Genomic DNA, 26,050 nt, shown 5'->3' with positions numbered 1-26,050 from the left:
TGGTTTTTTGTATGCTTTGTCATTTTTTGTTGAGATGTGAACATATTTAATACTATAATGTTATAACTGTGGAAATCAGATTCTCCTGCTCCTTGGGGATTTCTGATTTTTTTTTTTTTTTGTAAGCACTGCAGTCATCTATTTGGTGACTTGTCTAGACTATTTTTGAAAAGTTTGTATTCATTCTTGTGTGTGGGCACTGAAGTTTCCTTTTTAATATATCTGTGGTCAGTCATTGACTTCTTAAAGGTTTTTTTAAATGTCTGGATCAAAAAAACTGAACACAACAAAGATGTACATGTCTTTACATCTTTAGTAGCCACTGCTGGGAAGTCACTACTGTCAGAGACTGCCTAAACAAAAGCAAACATCTTCACCAGTCCTTCAGGGAATTGCCAAAAAGACCAGAATGCACAACCCCCAGTTTTTGGAGGTCAAGGTCCTTGCTGCTGGTCCTAGCACCAGCTAGCCTCTCTGAGAACATTAGCTGCTGTTCTCACTGCCACTGCAGGGCTGATGAATGGGGGATGGTGGTCATTGCATGCATACTGTTCTCTTATTGAGTGCTAACAGCCTTCATCAAGCATGTCCCTAGTGGCTGTAATTGTCTGATCAGGGTCCAGGGTTTTGAAATAGTTGATTCTGATAATTTTTTTTTCCCAGTTTAATGGTTGTTTCAGTGGAGGGACAAATCCTTGGGGCTTCCTACTCTGTCATTTTCTGTGATATCACTCTCTAGATATCACGATTTGAACAGTAAGACAAAAAAATATTTGCCCACACATTTACCTTTTTTAGCGTTTGGTATTCCTTTTTTTGTAGATCTGGATTTCCATCTGGTACCATTTTCTTTTTGAACGAAGGACTTTTAACATTTGTTTCTTTCTTTTTTTTTTTTTTTTTGGACTTTAACATTTCTTACAGCAGGTTTGCTGGTGATGAATTCTTTCAACTTTTGTATATCTCAAAGTTTTTTTCTTTAATTTCACCTTTGTTTTACAGATAGTTTTATTGATAAGGAATTCTAGATTAGCAATTGTTTAATTTTCTTCTTTTAATACTTTAAAGATTGTGCTCCCCTTTTTTCTTTTTTTCTAGCTTGTATTATTTCTGATAATCTCTTATCAAGCTTATTTTTTTTCCTTTGTACATAATCTGTATTTTTTTCTGGCTACTTTTAAAATTTTATCTTTTTAACCTTAAGCCTAACCTTGAGTGTAATGTTCCTTTGTGTAGTTTTCTTCATTTTTCTTATACTTTGGGTTTATTGAGCTGCTTTTGATTTGTGGTTTTCATTACATTTGGAAAACATTTGACCATTATTTCCTGAAATGTTTTCTGATTTACCCTTTACTTGCCTCTTTTTCTGGACTCCAGTTACACATATATTTGTCCACTTAATGTCCCACAGTTTATGAATTCTTTGTTCACTTTTTAATCATTTTTTCTTTTTGTGTTTTAGTTCGGATGCTTTCTGTTAATATGTCTTCAAGTTCAATAACATTTTCTTTTGCAGTGTCTAATCTGCCATTAGTTTCTTTCAATGTATTTTTTTTTAAATCTCAGACATCGTAGATTTCACTTTCTAAATTCGAATTAGGCTTTTTAAAAAGATATATTTCTGTGTCTCATCTTAACTCATTCAGTCTTTCCTCTAGTTTCTTGAACCCATGGAGTATATCATAGTAACTCTTAGTGTCCTTATCTGTTAATTTGGTCACCTTTCTGTGTCAGTTTTGACTGACGTTTTCTCTCCTCTCTCCTCTCCCCTCTCCCCTCTCCCTTCTCCCCTCTCCCCTTTTTTCCTTTCCCCTTTTTCCTTTCCTTTCCTTTTTTTTTTTTCTGCTGCTTTATGTGCCTGATAATTTTTTTGTTGTATGCAAAACATTGTGAAGTTTCCTTTTATGACTGTTGGATAATTTCGATTAGTTTTTGAGCTTTATTCTGAAATAGGTTAAGTTACCTGGGAACAGTTTGTTCCCTTTGGTTTTGCTTTTCACTTTTGTTAGGAAGGACAAGACCTGCATTTAGTGTAAGGTTAATTTCCTGAGTCAAGGTCCTTCGTAGTACAATAGTCAGTATCCCGTAAGGTCTGGATCTTTTTTAATCTAGATCTTGGGAATAGTCACAATTTCTTGCTCTGTATAGGATTTGATTATACTTCCCTCTACTCCTCTCAGGCAGTTTTTTCCCAGCCTCTGATTGTTTCCTTACCTGTATGTGCTAAGAAATACTCAACTTTATAATATGGGTGACTCAGTGCAGAAATCTGGAGTTCTCTATCTGCACAGCTTTTTATTATCCGTTTTGTGGACTTTAGCTCTCTTGGTTTCTTTATACTTCCAGCTTTATCTTCTCAATTCAGGGAGACCACTGGGATGTACGTGGGTTACCCCTCTCTGTACAGTAAGCTTACTACACCCTTTCTCCAGGCAGGAAGCTTGGAAAGTCATAATCATGTTGCTCATCTCATTTTTTTTCTTTCTCTGAATGATCCCTGCCTTTATGGCCTGTGTACATGTCTTCAGTGCCATTGTTGCATATATGTTGCCTGGTGTTTTAGTGTTTTCAGGTATGGGGGGGTAAATCAGTTCCTTGTTACTCTATCTTAACTGGAAGTGGAAAAAGTGATTGTCATAATGGGGTCATTTTGGGTATTGAAATAGACTAAACAAAAATCTGGAGCAGAGATTTCAGGATAGAGACTCTGAAACTACACAGGAAATGAGAGTCCTGGCTGAGAGAACAAGATGTGATGAAATTTAACTAAGAAGAAGAGACAGAAATTTGATCATCGAGAAGTAGAAACCAAACAATATAGGTTTATGAATGAAAAGTTAAAAAATTTATTAAAGTAGAAAATTATTTTTGTCTTAGATTTATCTTAAGGAAAGGTGTATTCTCTAGCCATCTAATATTTAACTTTTGAACATTTGTCTTAGAACACTCCATTTGATTTCTGAATGAGATTACTTATTTCAAGTTTTAACATTCCAGAAAGTTGCTTATAGCATTCTTCACTTTAAAATTTAAATTTTAACAATGATAAAAGACAATGTGTATTATATTTACATGAAAGTTAAATATATTTTATACTTTTGAATATATGGGGGAATTAGAGTTTGGTATAGTTATGACAACTAGTAGATATATGGTGCCATCTAATGGCTAATATGAAAATATATTTAGTATTATTGGTATATACTGATTAAATTTAACAGTGAAATCTTTGTTGCTTCAAATGTTCAATTTATGGTTTTTGTTTAAACACTATGATATATGTATAGTATGATATATGTATGTATATATATAGTGTATTTATAGTTTTTTTAATTCAGCTACATCAATGTCTGATTTTTCATCAAGTCATATATATGCAATTAGCATATTTTAAAGTATATTCAATATAAAATTTGCATATAAATCTAGCTTTAATAAACAAGTCAAATTTACAAACCTCCTATCTGCTGTCTTTTGTAGATCTTGTTCCCTCATCCTAGTTCCAGTGTGCAGTTATAAATTGTGCCTTGTAGAACCTCAGTTTTATTGTAAACAGAATTCTTTTTTCCTCCTTTTCTCCCTCCCTCACTTTATACATTTTACAAAATATATCTAAAATGTGAGATTATTTGATTAGATTGGGGTTTTTGAAGTGCTGTTCCAGATTTTTAGGTGTTCTCTGGAGCCACTCAGAGGTTGTCATGGAGGTGGCTAAAGTTAGAAAATTATCATATTGAAGGCTCTAGAAGCCCTGCACTGAAGAAAACTGTTCATCTCTGTTTAGCCCAATTTTCCTAAACACATTTCATCATGTCCCTTTCTTTTTTTTAAAATCCTACATTAACATACTGTTGACCTACTCCTAGTGACCACAATGAGATACCATCTTATCCCAGTTAGAATGGCTATTATCAAAAAGACAAAAAATAACAGATGGTGAGGATGTGGAGAAAAGAGAACTCTGTACACTGTTGGTGAGAATGTAAATTAGTATAGCCACTATGGAAAACACTATGGTCATTTCTCAACAAACTAAAAATAGAACTACCATGCAATCCAGCAGTCCCACTATTTGGTATTTATTCAAAGGAAAGGAAATGAGTACATCAAAGGGATACCTGCACCACCATGTTTATTTGCTACTATTCACAGTAGCAAAGATATGGAATCAACCTAAGTGTCCATCATCAGATAAATGGATAAAAAAATGTATGTATAAACTATGGCATACTATTTGGCCATAAAAATAATAAAAGCCTGTCTTTTACAGCAACATGGATGGAAGTGGAGGTCATTATGTTATGTGAAATAAGCCAGGCACAGAAAGACAGATATTATGTGTTCCCATCCACATGTGGGAGCCAGCAAAATTGATCTCATAGTGGTAGAGAGTGGAATGATAGATATTAGAGGCCATGGAGGGTGTAGGTTGTTGTTGAAGAGAGGTTGATTAATCGGTACAAATATACTGTTAGATAGAAAGTATAGTTCTAATGTTTGATATCAGAATAGGATATGTATCGTTAACAACATATTGTGTATTTCAGAATAGTTGGAAAAGAGGACTTGAAATGTTTCCAACAAAGAAATGACAAATACTTAAGATGATGGATATCCTAAATACCCTAACTTGATCATTACACATTCTGTGCATATAACAAAATATCACATGTACCCCATGAATATGTACAAATATTATGTGTCAATAAAATAAAAAATGTTTTAATTTTATTCTTTATTGATATTTGGGAATGTATCTGTACTGAGGCATGCAAAGTATTGTTTAAAAATTTTAAATATCTGTATCTATGGTTATATCCCTGTTCTCATGTGTAATATTCTGTATTTGCAGACAATATATTGGTTTAGACAATGCGATCTGAGTTAAACATTTGTTTGAATCCTGACTGTGAACTTGGATAAAGTATTGAATAGCATGAAGTTTCCGTTTCCTTTTCTGGAAGGGCAGTAAAGTTGTGAAACTTGAATGAAATCATACATGTAAAATACTTGGCATCATGCATGATACAGAGTTAATCCTGTATTAATGTTATTTTTCTTGTAATTATTGATTAGACTTGCTAAAGTTTTGTCCATCTTATTTTAGTCCCCCACCAACACACATGCACACACAATCTTAAGAAAAGTTCCTAGATTCTTCTGTTGCTTTAAACTATTTTAATTTATTGCTTCTTTTACTTTTATTATTTCCTCCTCCTACTTTCTTTATGGCTATTTTATGCCTTCTTTTAAGACTTCTTTAGTGCATACTTCATAATTTTCATCCTTTTGTGATTAAAAGCACATCATCTAAGACTGAATTATGTTTTTCATTAGCCTGCAAAGAATGAAGTTTTATTGTTAGACTAATAAAAGACTCTTGTTTTCACTGAGACTCATGGAGACTAGAAATTGAATGTTGTTTTGAATCCAAGGCAACCCAAAGCCTACACGTCAGTGCTGAAAATATATCAAGCAGCTTTGCCGTGTTCCTAAATTACATTGATATTCATCATTATTGCCTCAGTGAAGCTGCATATCAGTCCATCCCAAATCTCAGCAACATATCATTTATTTTCCTAGATCTGAGGGTCAACTGGCTTCCTTTTTGAAATTTACATTCTAGTAGGGGAAGACAGATAATCAACGATAAAACAATTAACAAATTTATTTGGTGTCTTAGAAGATAGATATGGAGAATAGATTAGGGAAAAGGAGAGATATGGTTGGTAATGGGTTGTATTTTTAAACAGGGTAGGCACAGTTTTTCTTTTTAAGAAGGTAAAACTTAAGCACTGACTTGAAGAATGTTAAGAATCAGCTATTTGAATACCTGGGAAAATGCCATCCAAGCAGAGGGAACAGCCAGGGAAAAACAGCATTATCACAATATTTGAGAAACATCATGGCAGACTGTGGACTGAACTAGTAGGGAAGTGGCAGGAGATGAGGTCAGACGTGTCATTGAAAGCCAGATCATGCAGGAATGAGGTTTTGAGCAGAGTGTCCTCAGGGCTCATTCTGGACCCTGTGATGAGGATAGACTGAGAGAGACAAGTAGAGACAATTTAGAGACAATTAGAGACAATTCCAAGGTTGGAAGTAGTTGGTGCAGATAGGAGCTCTTGAAGACTGGAGTGACTCATCAAGTATCACTGTAACTGAGATAAAGTGCCCCTAATAACTATTTTTTTTTTCTCTTTTTATTTTTTTTTTTCCAGAAAGGTTTTTTTTTTTTTTTTGGCATATTATGGGGGTACAGATTTTAAGGTTTCAATAAATGCCCATTTCCCCCCTCCCCCCACAAGTCTGAGTCTCCATCATGCCCATCCCCCAGATGGTGCACATCTCACTCATTATATATGTATATACCCGCCCCCCTCCCCCCTGCCCAATACCCTATTACTGTAGTACCTATGTGACCACTTAGGTGCTGTTCAGTTAATACCAATTTGCTGGTGAGTATATGTGGTGCTTGTTTTTCCATTCTTGGGAAACTTCACTTAATAGTATGGGTTCCAGGAATATATAAGATGTGCTATGTCACCATTGTTTCTTAGAGCTGAATAGTACTCCATGGTATACATATACCACATTTTATTAACCCATTCTTGGATTGATGGGCACTTGGGCTGTTTCCACAGCCTTGCAATTATGAATTGTGCTGCTATAAACATTCGAGTGCAGGTGTCTTTTTTATAGAGTGTCATTGGATCTTTTGGGTAGATGCCCAGCAATGGGATTGCTGGATCAAATGGTAGATTCACTTGTATCACTTTAAGGTACCTCCATATTGCTTTCCACAGAGGTTGAACTAGTTTGCAGTCCCACCAGCAATGTAGGAGTGTTCCTCTCTCTCCGCATCCACGCCAGCATTTATTGTTTGGAGACTTTTTGATAAAGGCCATTCTCACTGGAGTTAAGTGATATCTCATTGTGGTTTTGATTTGCATTTCCCTGATGATTAGAGATGTTGAGCATTTTTTCATATGTTTGTTGGCCATTCTTCTGTCTTCTTTAGAAAAGTTTCTGTTCAAGTCCTTAGCCCACTTTTTAATGGGGTTATTTGATAATAACTAATTTTTAAAATTCTTTTTTAAATTTTGAAGCAAAATAGGCACAAATAATAGTATTTTAAAGCAAGCAGCTATTAACTACAACCCAGGTAAACAAGTAGAATGCTGCCATTTCTCCAGAAGCCCCCATGTCCTCTTCCTGAAGGCCACTGTTTCTCTGCTTGCTTTTATGAACACCACATCCTTTTTCTTTTTGTTTTATGACCTAAATATGCATCCCTGAAAGATCAGTTTTGCCTATTTTAAATTTTATATTGGAATCTTGCAGTATATACTCTCTGCCTTGTTCCTTTTACTTAACCTCATGTTTTCAATATTCATTTTGTTGCATGTAACTGGGATTCAATCATTTTATGACTGCATAGTATTCTGGTGTATGAATATACCATTTTTTTCCTATTCTGTTGATTCTTGGATTATTACTAGTTGTCTGCAAGATTTCTAATTGCTGTATTTCCTTACAAACACTTGATATTGACAGACTTAAATTTTGGTCATTCTGGAATGGTGATATTTCATTATGATTTAATTTGTATTTTCCTGATTCATAACAAAATTGAACACCTTTTCATACATTTATTGGCCATTTTTATTTTATACCTTTTGATAAGCCTGTTCATGACTTTGACCATTTTTTTTATTGTGCTGTCTTTTTAAAAAAAAGTTTGTACACATTCCTTAAATATTTTAGATATGAACTCTTTCCCTCCTATATGTGTTGCAAATATATTATTCAATTCTTTGGCTTGCCTGTGCATTATATACTATCTTTTGATGATCAGAAATTCTAAATTTTAATGTAGTCACTTTTATCAGTATTCTCTTTTGTGGTTTGTGCTTTTTATGTCTTGTTACTAAGAAATCCTTCTTTACCCTGGGATCATGAAGAATAATCTTTTTTTCTCCCTATAATATTTACTGGCAAAAGTGTTAATTTACATTACATTTAGATCTGTAATCTATCTAGCATTAATTGTGTGTTAATTTATTTTTCCCTTATATTCTCAATTTTCCAAGCACGATGTATTGAAAACATGATCCTCCCCCACTTAGTCATACATCAGAATCCATGTATACATGTGTGTTTCTGGCCTGTTGGTCTATTGTCTATTCTTGTGCCAATATCTCCTTGTTTTAATTACTCTAGTTTTAAAATAATTCTTGATGTCTGGTATAGCAGTTCTCTCCCTTTAGTTTTTATTCTGTGCTTGCCAAGCAACCTTTTAATTACTGTTTCAGCTTTTCAGGTTCTCTAATACCAGGAAGATGTGTGTCCTGATTTGACATTCTGTTAACATTTCTGTTTTTCTAAGAGAGTGTTCTCCAGTGTAAAATTTAAAAGGTGTTCATATATCCTTTCCCATTTGAATCTGGCTGCTGTGTAACAGGATCTGAAAGATAGCTTGATTACCTCTATGCCTAAATTCATTTTTTCCCTCATATAGGCCCTGTAGGCCCTGAGAAAAGACAAGTGTTTGGACTTCTAAAAGTGAAGACTAGACATTAGACAATGATGAACTCATGAAAGATAATGCTATTTTGCAAAGCTGCTTGTTGCCCAGTCGCTTGCTGACAATGCTGCTCAACTTGCTCCCGTTAAACCAATGCATTTCACTCTTTAGCAGGGTTAGAAGCCACTTTCCCTTCTAAAATTCATTGACTATTGCCAAAGCCTTATAAATAGTTTTCTTTTTAAATACTGTTTTCTTTATAAACTTAATTTTATGTGCAAATACTTTTTGTTTCCTTCTGTTTTTTGTTCCTTATTGTGAAATAGTCTCCAAATTTGTCCTTTACTAGGTGTTCTCAATTTTATTTTGAAATCGGAGACCATAATTGCTTTAATCAGAATCTAATAGAATAATAGAAGGCTTAGTTTTCACCTGTTAGAAACATTAGATGCTGATTTGTTTGATTCGTATTATATTATTATTTTCTATTTTTACCTGACACATTTTACTGAGCCAATGTTTTCATTAGCATTTTTCGTGCTTGACTTTTGGTAGGGTAGTAACCTTGTAATTATTCATATTGAACTTCATTTTGTTTTGATGTATTATTTAACATATTGAGATCCCTACATTCTTTTTTTTCAGTAAATTAGCACTCATGTCCAACCTAGTATTTCTAGGACCATCTGCAAAATTAATGAACATAGTCTCAGTTCTTTCATTCAGTTCATTGGTAAAGGTATTAACACAAGTCTATAGAGTGGTTCTCTTTAAGCTGATTCTGAGTCATTGAGTTTTGGATACAATCTTATATTCTTTCATCTATCTATCTCATCACTCAATCCCATAGACAACTGTGACTATTCCCTGACTTCAAGTACCTCCTCCAGAAAAAGAGTACATTCAGTTAGGGAGAAGTGTGATGCTTATGGCCTCTTTGGCATAGTCACCAACCAGTAAAGGCAAATATGATAAACTAGAGAGATTGGCATAAGGCTAAAAAGCAAAACTGGCACATGCCTGAGAGATGTCTTAGGAAGTACAGCTTACCATGAAGCTTAATAACTTACTTGTTGGGTTCAAGTCTTCATCTAGGATGTAGAAGCTATCTGTAAGTTTGTTGATTAGACTGACAGTTCATATTAGAGACAAGTTTGAGGTTTATTCGAGAAAGATAGACATTGTAAATGTTATCCTTGTTTATATAACTAGCCATTATTTCAAAAACAAAATTAATAAGTTATCTTGACATGCTTCACTGAGATTTCAGGATTGCTCCTTGGTGTCACATCTTTTCCTAGATAATTGAAAGTTGGTGTTTTAATAACTTGTACTAATATTTTCCTATGTAACCACTATTGTGGTTTTTAAAAAATAATTAGCATTTGGCATTTAATCCACAGTCTATATTTCATTTACTTGAATATCAGTATGACCTTTGTTGGAAGAAGATTGTTTGGTAAAGCATGTGCATGGACTGCTACCTTTTAAAATATATTCATAAAGCCAATAAGTAATTTATATTTTGTTAGATGATTGTGATCTAATGCCTCTTGATCATTGGAAATAGAAGCATCAATGGAGCAAGTAAAGAAAAAGCATTTAAAAATTAATGTAAGACATTCTATGTGTGTATATACATTTACTAGTTTGTGTGTGTAAGACAGCCTAAAAGATAGGCTCCATATAGAACCTCTTTATTCCAGCCTCTTCAAATGAGATCAGGTGTGTTCAGGGTGGTAGGGCCTTAGGGCAGAGGTCCTCAAACTTTTTAAACAGCGGGCCAGTTCACTGTCCCTCAGACCATTGGAGGGCCGGGCTATAGTTTAAAGAAAACTATGAACAAATTCCTATGCACACTGCACATATCTTATTTTGAAGTAAAAAAACAAACGGGCAAAAACACTTGCATGTGGCCTGTGGGCCGTAGTTTGAGGACGCCTGCCGTAGACTGTTCCAGCCTCTTCATTTGAGGCAGCTGGCATGTAGGCCATCCTCATTCCTTGCCTGGATTACTGCAGTTACTTACTAAACTGTGTCTTACCAGTCTTCCTCCACTCCCAGCCTCATTTCTGCATCAAAATGATCTTATCACTCTCATGCCTAAAATACTTTACAGAGTCCACATTGCCTTCAGGATAAAATTCAAACCCCTTAACAGTTTTTATAAGGTCTTTCATGATTTTGCCCTTGCTTACTTTCCAACTTTCTCTTTTGCCATTTTATACCTTTTATTCGATTCCTGTATTGGGCCTTTATCTTTTGTCTCTGGGACTTTTTACTATAAATACTCTTCTTTCTTTTTGCTTTGCCCCCTCTTTCTTATTCTAGATTCTTCATATTTCTACATTCTAGAGTCTTCATGTTTCAGTTTAGGAGTTACTTCCTCCAGTGAATCTTCCCTGATCTCCCAAGTCAGAATTAGGTGCCCCTATATTACTTTATTAAATTTCTGAGTTCAGGGACCACATTTGTTTTGCTCAGCTTCCTATAACTATTTATTGAATAAATTGTTTTACAATTAGTACTCCTCAGACATTTCCATTGATAGAACAGACCTGTCACTTCTGGGTAGCACAAGGATACCTGCTAAATGAATGAAAGTATTTTAAATTTCAGCAAATTGTCTTTTATTTTTATCAATTTAAAATATAAAAATATTTCTTGTTCATCTAATTACATAATAATACCTTCCTAGATCTCCAACTATAAAATGGATACTACTGAAAGATGTGTCATGGTATACCACCAAATTTTACTTCTCTCAATTTCATCATTTCATTGCCTTTCTCTTTTTTGTTGACGTAGTCTTTCTTCAGCTATGTGATTAATGCTGATTTGGTTGCAGGTGACCTTTAACTTGTAGCACTACTCCTTACTTTATAAAACCTTGCTTATTGAAATTAGCCCCTACTTTAATGACTTAAAATTTGTATTTACAACATATAAGCACCAAGACTCAAAAATCATTTCCCACTTGATTCTGCTCCAGCACTGCCATGCTTATTCAGTGGTTTCTCAGTAACTCCGTCTGTGGCTGAAATTAGAGGATTGTATCTTCTTTGTGAAGCTTTTAGAGTAATTTTTCTTTAAAATTTGAAATCTTTTTGCTTTCACCATATCTGATACAGACATATCCACAAAAAATGGGGAAAGATATCACTTTGCAAGAGAGCTTGACATTTTTTATTCTGTATGCATTTGGGAATGCCACATTCCAATTGCTGTATTCAAGTAGGGGCACAATATGATGTTGAGCACTTGTCATCACTACCTGAAGTGTGCTGGACCTGTTTATTTATTGGATAGGAAAACATTATATGCTGGTAAGATAGATGAGCGTTTGATTACATACATATGTTTTCAGACACAGTAAATCCGTGTGCTTTGAACCATTCAGTGTTTTCAGCAAAGGCCACATCTCTTTAAAATGGATCAGGTTTGGGGGCGAGAGAGCTGTTTTTAGAGTGAGCAAAGGATGTTTTGATATTACTTCAAGAAGAGAACTAGTTGGCCTAACATTAAAATTTAGGAAGAAGATGCTGTGTCTCTAAGAAATTGAGAAGAAGCTGCTTTGTATTTAGCAGACTGAACTAAATCCTGAAATAATCATATCTGATACTATGGTTGACATCATGGATTGGCTTTAACTAGAAGCTTCTCCGGCAGTTGGTGTTGAATTTCCAAAATCTTACTTATAGACTGACTGACTTCTAGATTCTTATATGAAGATCTTATTGAAAAGGAAGAGCAAAGAATCATTGAAAAAGTGAAGGAGAACAAGAAGTGGCCTTAGATATTGCCTGTGCCACTTACTATTTAGATAATTTGGAAGGAATTCATACACATTGTCTAGGCAATGAAAAATTTTGAGGCATTTAACCCTAATTTGTTGTTCAAAGAGTGACTGTGCCTTGCTATAGGGATATTTGCCAGAAAATAAGATTGTCTTGGTCTAAACGTTTCAGTAGAGTTGTAATTCTGAAACCTCAATCAAGACTGTCCTTGAATAAAAATTTCTGCCAGAGAATGTTTGACAGAGCTTTTATATTATTTGGTTTAAATATATTATTATAAGTTTATTAAGTATTATTAAGTCTGAGTATGGTTTACATATATTATTTATTTGGTTTTCCACATCTAATGAATTTTTAGGTTTTCCTTTTTCCAATTTTTTTCAAAATTAAGAATTTTTTTGTTATGATATTTGAATGAAATTTCAATTTGTTACATTCTACTTATAGGAAATACAGGTTCTATCTATTGATTAAAATGTGAGACAAATTGAGTAGCATCTATTTGATCAACCTGGCCAGGTAACTGTTTCTTTCAGAAGGCATTTTTCCCCAAGATCTTAGACAGTGTTCCACATCACTGCCATCTATGCCTTCTCTTCTGTTGTAGGGAGTAGGTAGGCTCCAAAAAGGACCCCTTCAAGTTACTCAGCAGTGGATTATATTACTTTTATCAGTAAATGCTCTTTTTAATGATTGTTTTTAAGAAAGTCTAGAGTTAATAGCTATGTATTATAATTCTTTTTTGATTTACATATAATCTTTACAGTTTTGCATCATTTGTAACAAAATTTCAAGGGAGATTTTATTTGTGAAGTAATTGAAATGTTATAAAGGAAACTTAAACATATTAAATTAATCTTTTATTTGCCCAAATTATCTCTCAGAATTACTGATAATTCTCTATTTTATGTCTAACCAGAGCAAACAGACTATAGAATTTTTCTGATTAAAATACGTGAAAAAATATTTAGAGCTAATTGAATAGAAAACAAGTAGTTATTTTAAAATGAAAGTTGATTTCTTATCTAGTTCACATTTTGGTCAAGAGATAGAATTGCATCTATTAAATGAATTATTAAAGTATCCATGACATGGAGTTGGAGGATTAGTGTTTCATGCCCAGCGGGATAAATCAGCAGTACATCCCCTGTAAAGCAAATTGTAAGTTGTTCCTTTTTATTTTTTTCTTTTTAAAGAATTATAGGAAGCATAGGTACTTTTTGTTTAATTTTACACATAAAACATAATGAATCGGATACTCTTGTAAAATTTATTTTAGAAGTTATAATTAATTTGTTTTGATACAAGTAAATTTTATTTAGAGTATTATTGTGGTATGAGTAAATCAAAATTAAAAATATGTTAGTATAATAAGTATGCTCCTTATATTTATTTTTATGTGTATCCTAATATTTTTCTCAGAAACTTTACATAGAAATTTTCTTTGGCAGCAAAATATAAAGTACAATTTCAGTGAATTCTGCAATACTTTCAAAGTCAAAATTGATTTGCTCTTGCCTTGACCTTTATAAGACTATAATTTTAACTTTTTTTCAAATGTCCAACTCATCTGTAGAAATTAAAATAAAATTTACCACTATTATTGAAGCTCGAATTTTGATACAATGATATTTTAAAGTGTTTTTGGTAAATACATATATTCATTTCTAAATATAGAGTAAAGATAGCTACCAAAACCAATTCAGTATCTATCTGTAATATAAAAAATAATTAATATTGGACAAACTAAACTTTCTGTATTTTCTGTGTGTGACTTGTGCCATTTTTCACTTTGCAGTATGGTCTTTAGATAATTCATATAGAGGATCATATAGCTCACAGAGAGTTTAATTACATTATTTATTGAGCACTACTAATGAAGATCAAGCTTATTGTATAGAATACCTTTAGTTTTAAATTCTTATTTTATTAACTTTTCAAATGTGGCATGTAACATAAGGATATGTTATAAGGATATGATTTTGGTATCTAAGTGTAGTTCTAATATTCTAAAATATTTTGAATAGTATCTTGAATAGAAAAAATTATAATTTCCATTTTACAATTCATATATTTATTTTGAGAAAGTGGAAATCAGTTGCTTTTTTAAACATATATTAAAGCTAAACAATAGCATATTTGCTTATAATATATGTAGCAAGCAGTGTGACTTCCCCTCTCATCCCTCTTTTTTTTTCTAGAGACAGGGTCTTATTCTGTTACCCAGGCTGTTGTACAATCATAGCTCACTGTAATCTCATACTCACAGCCTCAAGTAATCTTCCTGCCTCAGGCTCCAAGGTAGCTAGGACTAGAGGCACACACCACCGCATCTGGCTAACTTTTAAAAAAATTTTTTTGTAGAGATGAGATCTTGCTATGTTGCCCAGGCTGGTCTTGAACTCCTGGCCTCAAACAATCTTCTTGCCTCATTTGAGCCACTGTGCCTGGCAGCTTTCCCTTATCTTTTAAATGCAGATTGGCATATAATGAATAATATTGCTTGGTGTTTAAGGCCTTTAACCTTGGAGTCTGAATGTCTGGGTTCAAATCCAGGTTCTACCACTTCATAGATTTGTGACCTTGGACAAATTAATTATTCTCTGGGCCACAGTTTATTAATCTAAAGACTAAGATACTAATATTATAGTACTTACCTATCATAAAATTGTTCTGAGCATTAAATTTTAAAATGAAAGCAATTATAACAGTGGCCAATGGGAAACAAAGAGATTAGTGGCATCTTCTTTCTAAGACATTTTGTGACTTTCTCAGTTAGTGCTTCCTTGTGTTCTGGTAATAATTCATATTCATACGTCTGTTATAGTATTTACTGTGTGTGTGTGTCTATATCTTAGTATATATTGTACTTACTGCTTATAGTTGATCTTTCCCACTAGGTTGAATTAAAAATAATGGGAATGAGGAAGGTAAAAGAGAAAAACAGAAGTAAGGATTGAGGCAAGGAATACAAAGAGGCAAGAGAAGGAGAAAAGGAAGACAGGAGAAGCAGTATGAGCAGTAGTGAAAACAGACACTGAAGCCAGGCAGGGTTTGAACCCTGACTCTTCCACTTACTAGCCAGGCACACGGTTTAATATTAATATCTCTGTGTCTCAAATTATAATGAGGATGATAATAGGATCACTGTGAAGATGAAATGAGTTAATATATGTAAAGTGCTTAAAACATAGTGTATGCTATATGTGTTTGTTGCTGTTTTTATTAGTGATAACTAGGTTTCTTAAGTATAATATGAACTAGATTTTCTTTCTCATTTAGTTTTCTAAGAGTTGGGAGATTTTCAAGCTTCTTAATATCTAATCTTGTGTAGCCACTTAAGGTGTTAAATTTCTGAGTGTTTTGAGCCTGGGCTAAAAGAGGAACTCCTGTATGTATTTGCAAGTTATAGTATAATATTGAAGTAGTGATCTTATGTCCGTCTTCCTACCAGATTCTGTTCCACTTCTGACCTTCCTTCCTAGCTGTTAGAAATGCTGATGATAATTATTCTGTTTTCATTTTTGACTTCATCCTTCAGGCTTGATGCACTCCACTGCTTGTATATCATATACTTTAGCTTCTTTTATTAAAATATTGTTTTCTTCCCTTGGCTATGCTGCAGTTTGAGGACAGGACAGGCAAGGCTGATGTCTGGATATAACTTCTTGGTTCTGGTAGCAGGAACTGTTCCTCAGCACCAACCTGATATCCAGCTAGCACATCTACAATTCATACCACCTTGTCTTCTCACTGTTATTGCCTCTTCCTTACAGTGTCACTCTGCACTGTCTTCTACTGCAATACCTTTGACCCATCTTTTTGAATAGACTAATGTAGTATTCACTTCTCTGCCAAATATGCCTAGCTTTCATAAATAGTGAAATGATAGGAGATTAAAGCACTCATCATTGACCAGTTGGTGATTTCATTTTTAAACAAATGAGTTAGATACTAACTGCCATGGCTCTTCTGATTAAAGAAAGATTCTTAGAGGAGATGACATTTTACTTGCTGCTTGAGTGATGGAGGAAGAAAGAGTAGGTTATAGGACGTAGGGATGTTTGAAGCTTAGGATTCATTCTCAACTATACATGAATACCATATGTAAGGCTGGGGATACAAACATTTAGTTCTTATTTAACTCCAAATGACTGGTGTAGTGACAAATATTATATGTAAGGCTGGGGATACAAACATTCACTTCCTATTTAACTCCAAATGATTAGTGTAGTGACAAATAATGCAAAAGGTGAAAGGAAAGAGAGATTGCTAAGGATTGATGAAATTGAAGATTTGTCTATTCTCACTCTATAAAACCTCTCTGGGTGAATTTCATGTATTTTCTTGAGGCCAAATTCTCTTGAGAACCTGGTAGATTATCATAACAAAATTTCATTCAGTTTGTGTAATATATGGTGATCTCCTGTCTCTGGGTCTTTGTGCATGTTCCTTCTGCCTGGAATAATTCTTACTAATTCTTAAAATATAGTCATAGGGTCCATAACTTTTCAGAAAAGCTTAGTTGACCCTTCAACATTTGATTAAGTGTTCCTGTGGTTCTCATAGTCCCTGTTCTTCCCCAGTAAATAGCCTTTACTACACTGTGTCGTACCTGCCTTTACCAGATCGTTCAAGGAAAACAGAAACTGTGTATATAACAATGCCTGATATATAGTTGATGCTCCAAAAATATTCACTGGTTGAGTGAACAAGTGAGATAGGGTAGAGAGAAGAGTTGGTCATTCTAGGCGAGGGGAAGAGAATGATCAAGAACAAGGAGTCTGGTGTTAAATATTGCTGATTCTGAGGTAATGAGTGGACTGGAGTGTAATATTGAAAACAGAGGCTGGAGCATGAAATGCCAGATTAGGGAGTGCAGAGGTTATTTAATAAGAAAGGGCCATTGAAGCATTTAGAGAGAATAATAATACATGTTCTCATAAATTTGCTTGATATGCCCATGCAGGGAAATAATTTTTTCTAATTCTTGCGTTGAAATCTTTATAATACTCTTCAATGGATTAAACATAGGACAACTGCCTATTTTGTAGACTCCTGTCTTTTGTAAGATTGTTCCAACAATTTATATATTTTTTTTTGTTCTCAAATCTCAGTGCTATGTTCCAACAATTTATAAAGAAACTTTTAGAAAATTTGAATGAATGTTGTTGAATAAATTGAGTGACTGTCATTAAACTTTGCAGTTTGTTTTTCTTATAAACTAAACTATTTTAAACTATCATCATTTAAAAATATAATTCAGATAAGGAAGTAATTAACTTATGTATGGGGTTTCCTTCTTATTTGTCACTTAAAGAAAAATAAATGCTTACAGCTGTGACTTTTTTTTCTCTAGTATCTCCAGAGGCAGTTGGATTTTTGTCAGCTGTTGGGGTGTTTATTATCTTGATGCTGCTCCTTTTTCTCTATATTAATAAGAAGTTCTGTTTTGAAAATGTTGGCGGGTTTCCAGATCTTGGTTCAGAATACAGTACAAGGAAGAATTCACAAGATAAAATTTGTAAGTATCATATTACTGCTTCCTTTGTTTATTGTTATTTACTATTCTTTTATTAATTTATTTTAATATATGCAATAAAAAGGTTGGTTTTTGACATAGAGTAAACTAATATTTGTAAGAGTAAAGAATCCTACGCTTAAGTAAATTATGTTCAAGTATCCTTCTGTTGCCCACAAATTGCTAAGATATTGCATAAAGGTGAATTGTCTACTATCACAAAATGACATTTTAATTTTTCATATATAAGGTATTTTTTGAGCCTATAATATGAGCAGATATGCTTTAAGAAGAAGGGCATGTATTGGTACTTTATGTAGCCTAAATCCATGTCCAATAGCTCTCTAGAGAGTTTTTTCCCCATGTACCTAGAGAACTTTAGAAAGTATTCACCCTTTTCCTTTACCTGCTGTTTAAATCTTAGCTGATAGATAATTTTGTTTGGAGGAAGTGATTTTACCTAGTAATTTATATATAAATTCTGATTATAAAAAAATAGTATTCCACCCTCTCCCTTGGCACCATATGTTACTTAGTATTACTAGATACCAGGAAAGATGAGGGCTGTGATATCATTCTTTCTCTTACAGAAACATTTTTTGGGGAGTTATTTTTTTTAATTATTACAAGAATTTTTTATTTACTATTTTCAAAGATTAGCTTATATAAATAGTAGCAGGAGCAAGTTGAGAATTATAAAAGCAAAGTTTTAATTTAGAAGAATTTTGAGGAACAGTAGCCAAGAAATTTTGCTCCTTTTTTTCTGTGCATGTTGGAGAGATGCTTTTCTAATCCCTTAAAGGTGCTAGCCCCATTCCTATAAGAATCTTAGTTACTGAATTATATTCTGTGACTTTTGCATTAGGAAACTATAGTATTTTATATGGTTTTTATTTGGTTAAGTTTAGTGATTCTCGTACTCCAATTCTGCTTTTTGATCATTTGTGTAGAATGAGCTGGTTAAAGTTTTTTTTAGCAGCCTTCGGTAATTCTCTAGGTTAGCATTTGTGCTTTTTCTTTGGTTTAATGACCCCTTTACAGTCTTAAAAATTATTGAGGACCCCAAAAAACTTTTTATGTGGGTTGTATATATTGATATGTACCATATTAGAAGTTAAAACTGAAAAGTTTTAAAAATATTTTAATCAGCTTAAAAACAAAAACTATTACATGTTAATATAAATATCATTTCTAATTTTAAAAACTATGTATTTCCAAAACCAAAAAAAGTTTGGAACAAAAAATAATGAGAAGAGTGATGCTGTTTTACACTTGTTGCAAATCTCTTTAATGCCTAGAATAATACGAGGCAGCTGGATTCTCATATATGCTTCTACATTCACTCTGTCATGTAGCCTCTGGGAAACCCCAGTGTTTACTTGTGAGTAAATGAGAATACAAAAGTTAAATATCCCTTTACTATTTTGATAAAACTAGTTTTGACTTTGAAAATCCCTTGAAAAGGTCTCAGGGACCTTCTTAATTTTTCTGAGCCTTTTATTTATTAAATAGGAATAATAATATTTGACTTCCTAGAGTTCTTGTAAGATCAGGTAAGATAAAATGTGTCAATCACAACGTCTTACACTCAGCAGATGTCCACACCTGCTCTCTCCCCTATTCTAACCTCTATGCAAAATTATTTAGATATTTTCCCCTTAGTATTTTTCTTAACTTGAAGTGATATTGGTAGTTTGTTAATAAGGTAGTTCCCTTACATAGACTATTAATAAGCAAGCTAAAAGTATATAATAAAAATTGTTTTTATACTTCTTCTTTCAGGTATAGAATAAAAAACCAATAGTATTTGAGGGGAAAATATTGTCTTGCTGCTGTTATGATAGCTGTGGAGTAGGAAAAGATGTCAGTTCATTTAAACCAAGTGGTTTGATTTTCTTTTTTTTTTTTTTGAAGAGTCTTTACTTCAGCATATTTTTTTTTCAATGCATAATGCATTTACAGAAAGATTAAAAGCTGCAATGTGAAATGCTAATACTGAGCTGATGAATAGCAACATTGAAGTAAATGATAAATTCAAGTTCCCCAGTGGTTGATATTTTGAGAAGAGAAAATTCTGTTATACATTTTAGGAACAAGGAATTAGAAAATGGCATTTTTCAAAAATTTTCAGCAGAATCTGCCTTCAGTGTCGTCTCTGGTAGACACGATCAGTAGTGCTGTAGAAGATTTGACCACTGCTGTTGGGGAGGTCAGCTATGCTTTAACTGACTCAGTTGCTGAGCAGGTAACAAGTTTGATAAGTGGCTTTCACCCAGAAGAGGAAACCTCCGCAACAGAAGAAGCTGTAGATACTTCTAAACAAAAAAATACCATGTTAACAGAAGTCTCTCAAAACACTAATTGTCAGAAAACACAATCCAGTTTAGAGCACAGAGCAAAGCAAATAAATTCTTATAATACTTTAGTTTCACAAAAGCAAGATCAAGGAATGCCTGAAGAAAGAGTATTTAAACATATTAATGATAGGCAACAGACTCTGTCAGAATATCAAGAAACCAGTAATATTAGTGATTCTTCTTTGAAAGGCCACATGAGTAATGGTGGGATATCAGTTATGAAACAGAATACAAGGGCTGGATCTACTTGTCAAGAAGTTGGTAGTGACAGATGTGAAAAAATTGGATTAGGAATCTCCAATAATGGTAAGAATGGTTTAGAGGAGGTAAGATACCGAGAAATAAAAGGAAATCAGAAGAATTCCAACGGGATAAACATATATGAGCAAAAGAAATGCATTGATCCAGATAATCATGAACTAGAAGAATATAGTAAACCTCAACATGTATTTTTGGGAGGAAATAAAGAGAAAATGGGGTATTTCAATAAATATAAGCATCTTACTCATTTAGGGCATTCTGATCATTTAAAGAAAGCTGAAAAACATATTAAAAGTAAAGGATTTACAGGGAATGAGTGTTCAGGAAATGAATATTCTACAAAAGATACTTGGACAAGCAATAGACGTATGATACAGAAATCCTTTATGAAAGAACATACACATCCGGCATCATCAACTAATTCTAAAGATAAGTTATCTGGAAAAATCAAGGAACAGATAAATCCAGCAAAACACTACAAAGTGAAAGGAGAAATAGAAACAAAGAAAAATGAAACCATTTTTGCCAAGAAAAGAACAGCAAAGAGTAAAGATGAAAAATATTCTAAGATAATACCAGAAAAAGGTGAGGTCTCCTAATGTTGGTTTGAGTGATTATATTTTCTCTTGATTTTTTTTTTAATTAGTAAAACATCAGACAAATTTCTCGACTTTCCTATACACGTCTATGTGTCTAATGTAAGACTTTCTTGAATCCTCTTACTGGAAAGCATTTTTAAAGTCATTCATTATTTTTTCTAAAATCATTTCAAAAGCATTTATGTTATTTGTACACCACTAAGTATTGGCCATGATCCCTGAATTATTTGGCCAATTTTTCAGCAGTACTAATTTTTCTTAATGTCCATTTATTTTATAGCCAGAAACGCCATGATTTTTTTAAGTAGTATGCATACTTTAGTTTGAGTTTATTTGGTGTGCTATAGTTGCATTTTAAAGTTTATATGTATATATATTTGTTTGTTTTTTTAAGAGACAGGTCTTGCCTTTGTCACCCAGGCTGGAGTGCAGTGGCATGATTGTAGCTTACTGCAGCCTCGAACTCCTGGGCTCAATCACCTCACTTCATTGCTTCCTAAGTATCTGGGACTATAGGCATGTACCACTATGTCCAGCTAGGTTTTAATTTTTTGTAGTGATGGGTTCTTACTATATTGCCCAGGCTGGTCTCAAACTCCTGACCTCAAGTGATACTCTTGCTTGGGGCTCCCAAAGTGCTGGGATTATAGGCGTAAGCCCCCATACCCAGCCAAATTTTATGTTTTATAACTAACTCCTAAGTCCCTTATACAATTTGCTCTTCAAATCTGTCCTAATAAGATCTATATCAAATGCTTTATATTTTTCCTTGAGAGCAATAGATTTTATTTTATTGAATAACATGCTTCAGGGTATGTCTTTATTTATCCATACATTAAAAATTGTATATGACTACTCTGTTTACAGTGAGTATATATAAACAATCTATTATTATTCATGAGTTCTCTATATAGAATTAAGATTATGTATGTATATGTATGTGTGCACCATCAGGAGGATGGTCATGCTGGAAACTCAGACTTGTGGGGGGAGGGAGAGAATGGGCATTTATTGAAACCTTAAAATCTGTACCCCCATAATATACCAAAATAAAAAAAAAAGATTCTGACTAAGCATCTATAGTTTTCAACTACAATATTTGTGATAATTTTCAAAGCATTACCAGCAGTTTATACTGCTAGTACTTACTTCTGGTAATTCTTTAGTTATTTCATGTATTGCTAATCTGATCACAAGTCCAAAAATAAAGTCACTTATTTATAAAATACACATTTGGAATTTTTTTATAAGTTCAGATTCTTGTAAAATAACAAGAAATTGAGTGGCAGTAGAAATGAAGACGACTTTCTCAGTTCTGCTACCTGACTGCATAAATAATAGGGATCTGCTATTTATCAAGTACATGGATGGTTTTTAAATGATGTAGGAGAGGCTGATCCAGGATGAATGAACTAATTACAAAGGGATGCCACTTTTGAAAATTATCCATTTTGGAGTCTACTAGCAGTTTCTGAATGTCAGATTTACTGTTTTTTGGTAGCCATTGTTTAGTTTTGGTAGTATGTAGTGTTATTACTTGAAGTAGCAAAAATAAAGATATAAAGTGAAATAGTTTATACATTATTTTATTCAGAAAGTAACATTAGAATAGGTAGTAGTAATAAATACATTAGAAATAGCAGTACAGAGTTTTAAATTTTTTATTTGTTTTCATTAAGAAGCATGTTGATAACTAAAGAAACCAATATCAGTATTTGAGAATATACTTAGTAATAAAACATGCAGTGTTCCAGAAATTGTTCCAAAAGATGTTTGACCCATAGATTAACCCTTCATATAGCTGAACTGTAATATTACTAGTACCTGTGTTCTAGGTTCTGACATAGGGATTATAAGCTATAGAAAGAAAAAGAAGAGATTTCTTCTTTATTTCTGAATGCAGGGACACTTTAGGTAACATTTTGTAATAGGTGAAGTTTGACTGTAGAAAGTTACCCGCCTCAAGGGACTCAGAGCCCCTGTGCTGCCTTAAGATTACCACCGTGACATACCACAAAGGGCTAACAGCTCTGAACTGAGAGCCAAGAGGGCCTTGGTTCTAGACCAGCTCTGCCATCATCTCAGTGCTGCCCAATAGAACTTTCTACAGCAATGGAAAAGTTTTACATGTCTGCATTGTTCCATACAGCCACTTGGCTATTGAGCACTTGACATGTGGCTAGTAGCATGGAAACTGGATTTTAAGTTTTATTTAATTGTAATTAGTGTAAATTGAAATAGCCACAGGTGACTATTTGATACATACTGGGCAGTGCAGAATGTGACACTGGTTATAGTGTTACCCTTTCATGGCTTTATTTTACTGAATTAAAAAATGGGACTTAGACTATATAACATCTAAGTTCCTAACTCAAAATATTTAATTTCTGTTCTGTATTTTAAAAATTTCATATTCTGTGCTTCCCATCCAAATTTCAACTTTGATTCCTTTACTGATCTCAACTGAGTATAAAGAGAAAAATAAACTGATTGAACTAATGAATTCTAATTACTGTGATTTCTTCACCTTTCTAGAATTGTTTTATAATTCTAGGAAAGTTGCATCTTGGTTTAAGTGAAAGTCAACATGGTTCAGTTTCAAAATGTTTATCTTTTTTAAAAAAGATGATAATAATTAGTCCTTTTAAAAATAATATACAATTTATATCTCCTGAAAATTTTGTTTGAACTTTAGATGTATTTAAGTAAAGTTTTCCTAGTAATCCCATCTTTCACAGGTAATAAGTGTTAAAAGTTTGATGTATATCCTTCCAGACATTTTTGTATGTGCATACATATGCTGCAGTGTGTGTGTACATACTGCATGTGTGTGTGTGTGTGTATTTCAATGGGAATATAATTATACCTTCTGCTTTATAACCTTTTCTCTTAACCTGGTGGTGTAGTTATTCTTTCCCTGTGAATACTTCTAAGTTCATCTCATTTCTTTTTTGAGACAGAATCTCACTCTGTTGCCTGGGCTAGAGTGCCGTGGCGTCAGCCTAGCTCACAGCAACCTCAAGCTCCTGGGCTGAAACAATTCTTCTGTTTCAGCCTCTCGAGTAGCTGGGACTACAGGCATGTGCCACCATGCCCGGCCAATTTTTTCTATATATTTTTAGTTGTCCAGCTAATTTCTTTCTATTTTTTTTTAGTAGAAACGGGGGTCTCACTCTTGCTCAGGCTGGTCTCGAACTCCTGAGCCGAAACTATCCACCACCTCGGCCTCCCAGAGTGCTAGGGTTATAGGAGTGAGCCACCACACTAGGCCCATCTCCTCACTTTTAAAGACTATATAGTATATCATTGAGTAGATATATGATAGTTTACTTAACCAAGGCCCACCAATGGACATTTAGGTTATAATCTTATTTTGGTGTTCTTTTACTAGTAAACACAATGCAGTGAATTGATTTAAAAATATATCTTTGGTCATCTATTAATTATTTCCTTAGGTTGAATGCTTAGAAATGGAATTGATAAATTCCTACAAATGGATCAAAGATTATGAGGATTTAAAAGTTTGATATATTTTGCCAAATTGCTCTCTAGGAAAGTTGTACCAATTATAACTTTCCTAGAGAGAAAACTATATGTCCATTTCTATGTTTCACTGCTAGCACTGAGCATTGTCAGTTTTGAAAATTTTGGCCAAAATGAGAATCAAAAAATGTGTCATGTAGGGGCGGGCGCTGTGGCTCACGCCTGTAATCCTAGCTCTTGGGAGGCCGAGGCGGGCGGATTGCTCAAGGTCAGGAGTTCAAAACCAGCCTGAGCGAGACCCCGTCTCTACTATAAATAGAAAGGAATTAATTGGCCAACTGATATATATATAAAAAATTAGCCGGGCATGGTGGCGCATGCCTGTAGTCCCAGCTACCCAGGAGGCTGAGGCAGAAGGATCACTCGAGCCCAGGAGATTGAGGTTGCTGTGAGCTAGGCTGACGCCACGGCACTCACTCTAGCCCGGGCAACAAAGTTAGACTCTGTCTCAAAAAAAAAAAAAAAAAAAAAATGTGTCATGTAACACAAATTATTATCAAATATGAATCTGGTCCATATGTCCTGGCAGTTTTTATAACTTAATTTGTATGTGTTACTGATCCTTTAAAAACTTTTGTAAAATGGCAAATACTATAATTTCCTTTATATGTACCATAGTTGAAAAATCCCTGTGACTAACATTATTTGTATAATTGGAGTATACAACCTGATTTTTTTAATTAAAGCATAAAAATCTAAATTTTAGACTTCTTACAGGACAAAATTATATTTCTTTAAAGCTAAATATTCATGTTATATGTATATGTGTATATATGTGCATATATATTTGTTGTGTGCATATGTATATGTGTGTGTGTGTGTGTATTATAACTTTAGCAAATTTGACATTCTTCATTGCATTAAAATTATTATTGGGAGAGGCCCACTAGGGTAAGTAAATGAAGGGAGGGCCAAAAAAATGATCATTTGTTCTCCTTATTCCAAATAGATAATTCCTACATGGACAAAGATGAGCATGGCTCATCCTCTGAAAGTGAAGATGAAGCACTGGGTAAATATCATGAGGCCTTATCCAGAACACACAATTCCAGACTACCATTGGCAGATGCTAGACAAAAGAACTATGCTTGGGAAACAAGACAAAAATACAGTCCTCTGTCTGCAGAGTATGATGGATACAGTAGTGAAGCATCAATAGATGAAGGTAAGATAGGTTATTTTATTTTTTTACATTACACACTGTATTATTAGATTACTTGTGCCTGAAATTCTAGGCATCTGTTGTTCCATAATAAACAAGAGAGCACATAGAGTAGAGTCAAGTTTCTGGGAATGTAATTTATTCAAATTCAAATCTTTGGGCTCAAGCCAAAATCAAAACCAATACCAAAACATCCAAAAGCAAAGCACAAAATAATTTAAATAATGCGATCATGGTAGCTCTCATTTCACAGCGAACATGTGCCTAACAAGGATGAGGTGGA

The 26,050-nt window shown here is 33.6% G+C and overlaps 1 protein-coding gene across 6 annotated transcripts in view; it reads left to right on the top strand.

Moving 5' to 3' along the window:
* Positions 1-26,050, top strand: part of SYT14 (synaptotagmin 14) — a 154,336-nt gene that overhangs the window by 26,908 nt on the left and 101,378 nt on the right. For 4 of the 6 annotated variants that reach the window (XM_012781713.3, XM_012781712.2, XM_012781714.3 and 1 more), the window contains 2 exons: positions 17,684-17,848; positions 25,555-25,770. In XM_012781713.3, the coding sequence (XP_012637167.1) occupies positions 17,684-17,848; positions 25,555-25,770 (381 nt within the window). Of the gene's footprint in view, positions 1-17,683; positions 17,849-19,627; positions 21,049-25,554; positions 25,771-26,050 lie in introns of those variants that run through there. The other 2 variants (XM_012781709.2, XM_012781708.2) reach the window with 1 other exon arrangement.

This window comes from Microcebus murinus, chromosome 23 (genome assembly GCF_040939455.1).
Source record: "Microcebus murinus isolate Inina chromosome 23, M.murinus_Inina_mat1.0, whole genome shotgun sequence".
NCBI lineage: Eukaryota > Metazoa > Chordata > Mammalia > Primates > Cheirogaleidae > Microcebus > Microcebus murinus.
The sequence above is the reverse complement of the archived record's forward strand: the minus strand, read 5'-3'. Positions and strand labels throughout refer to the sequence as shown.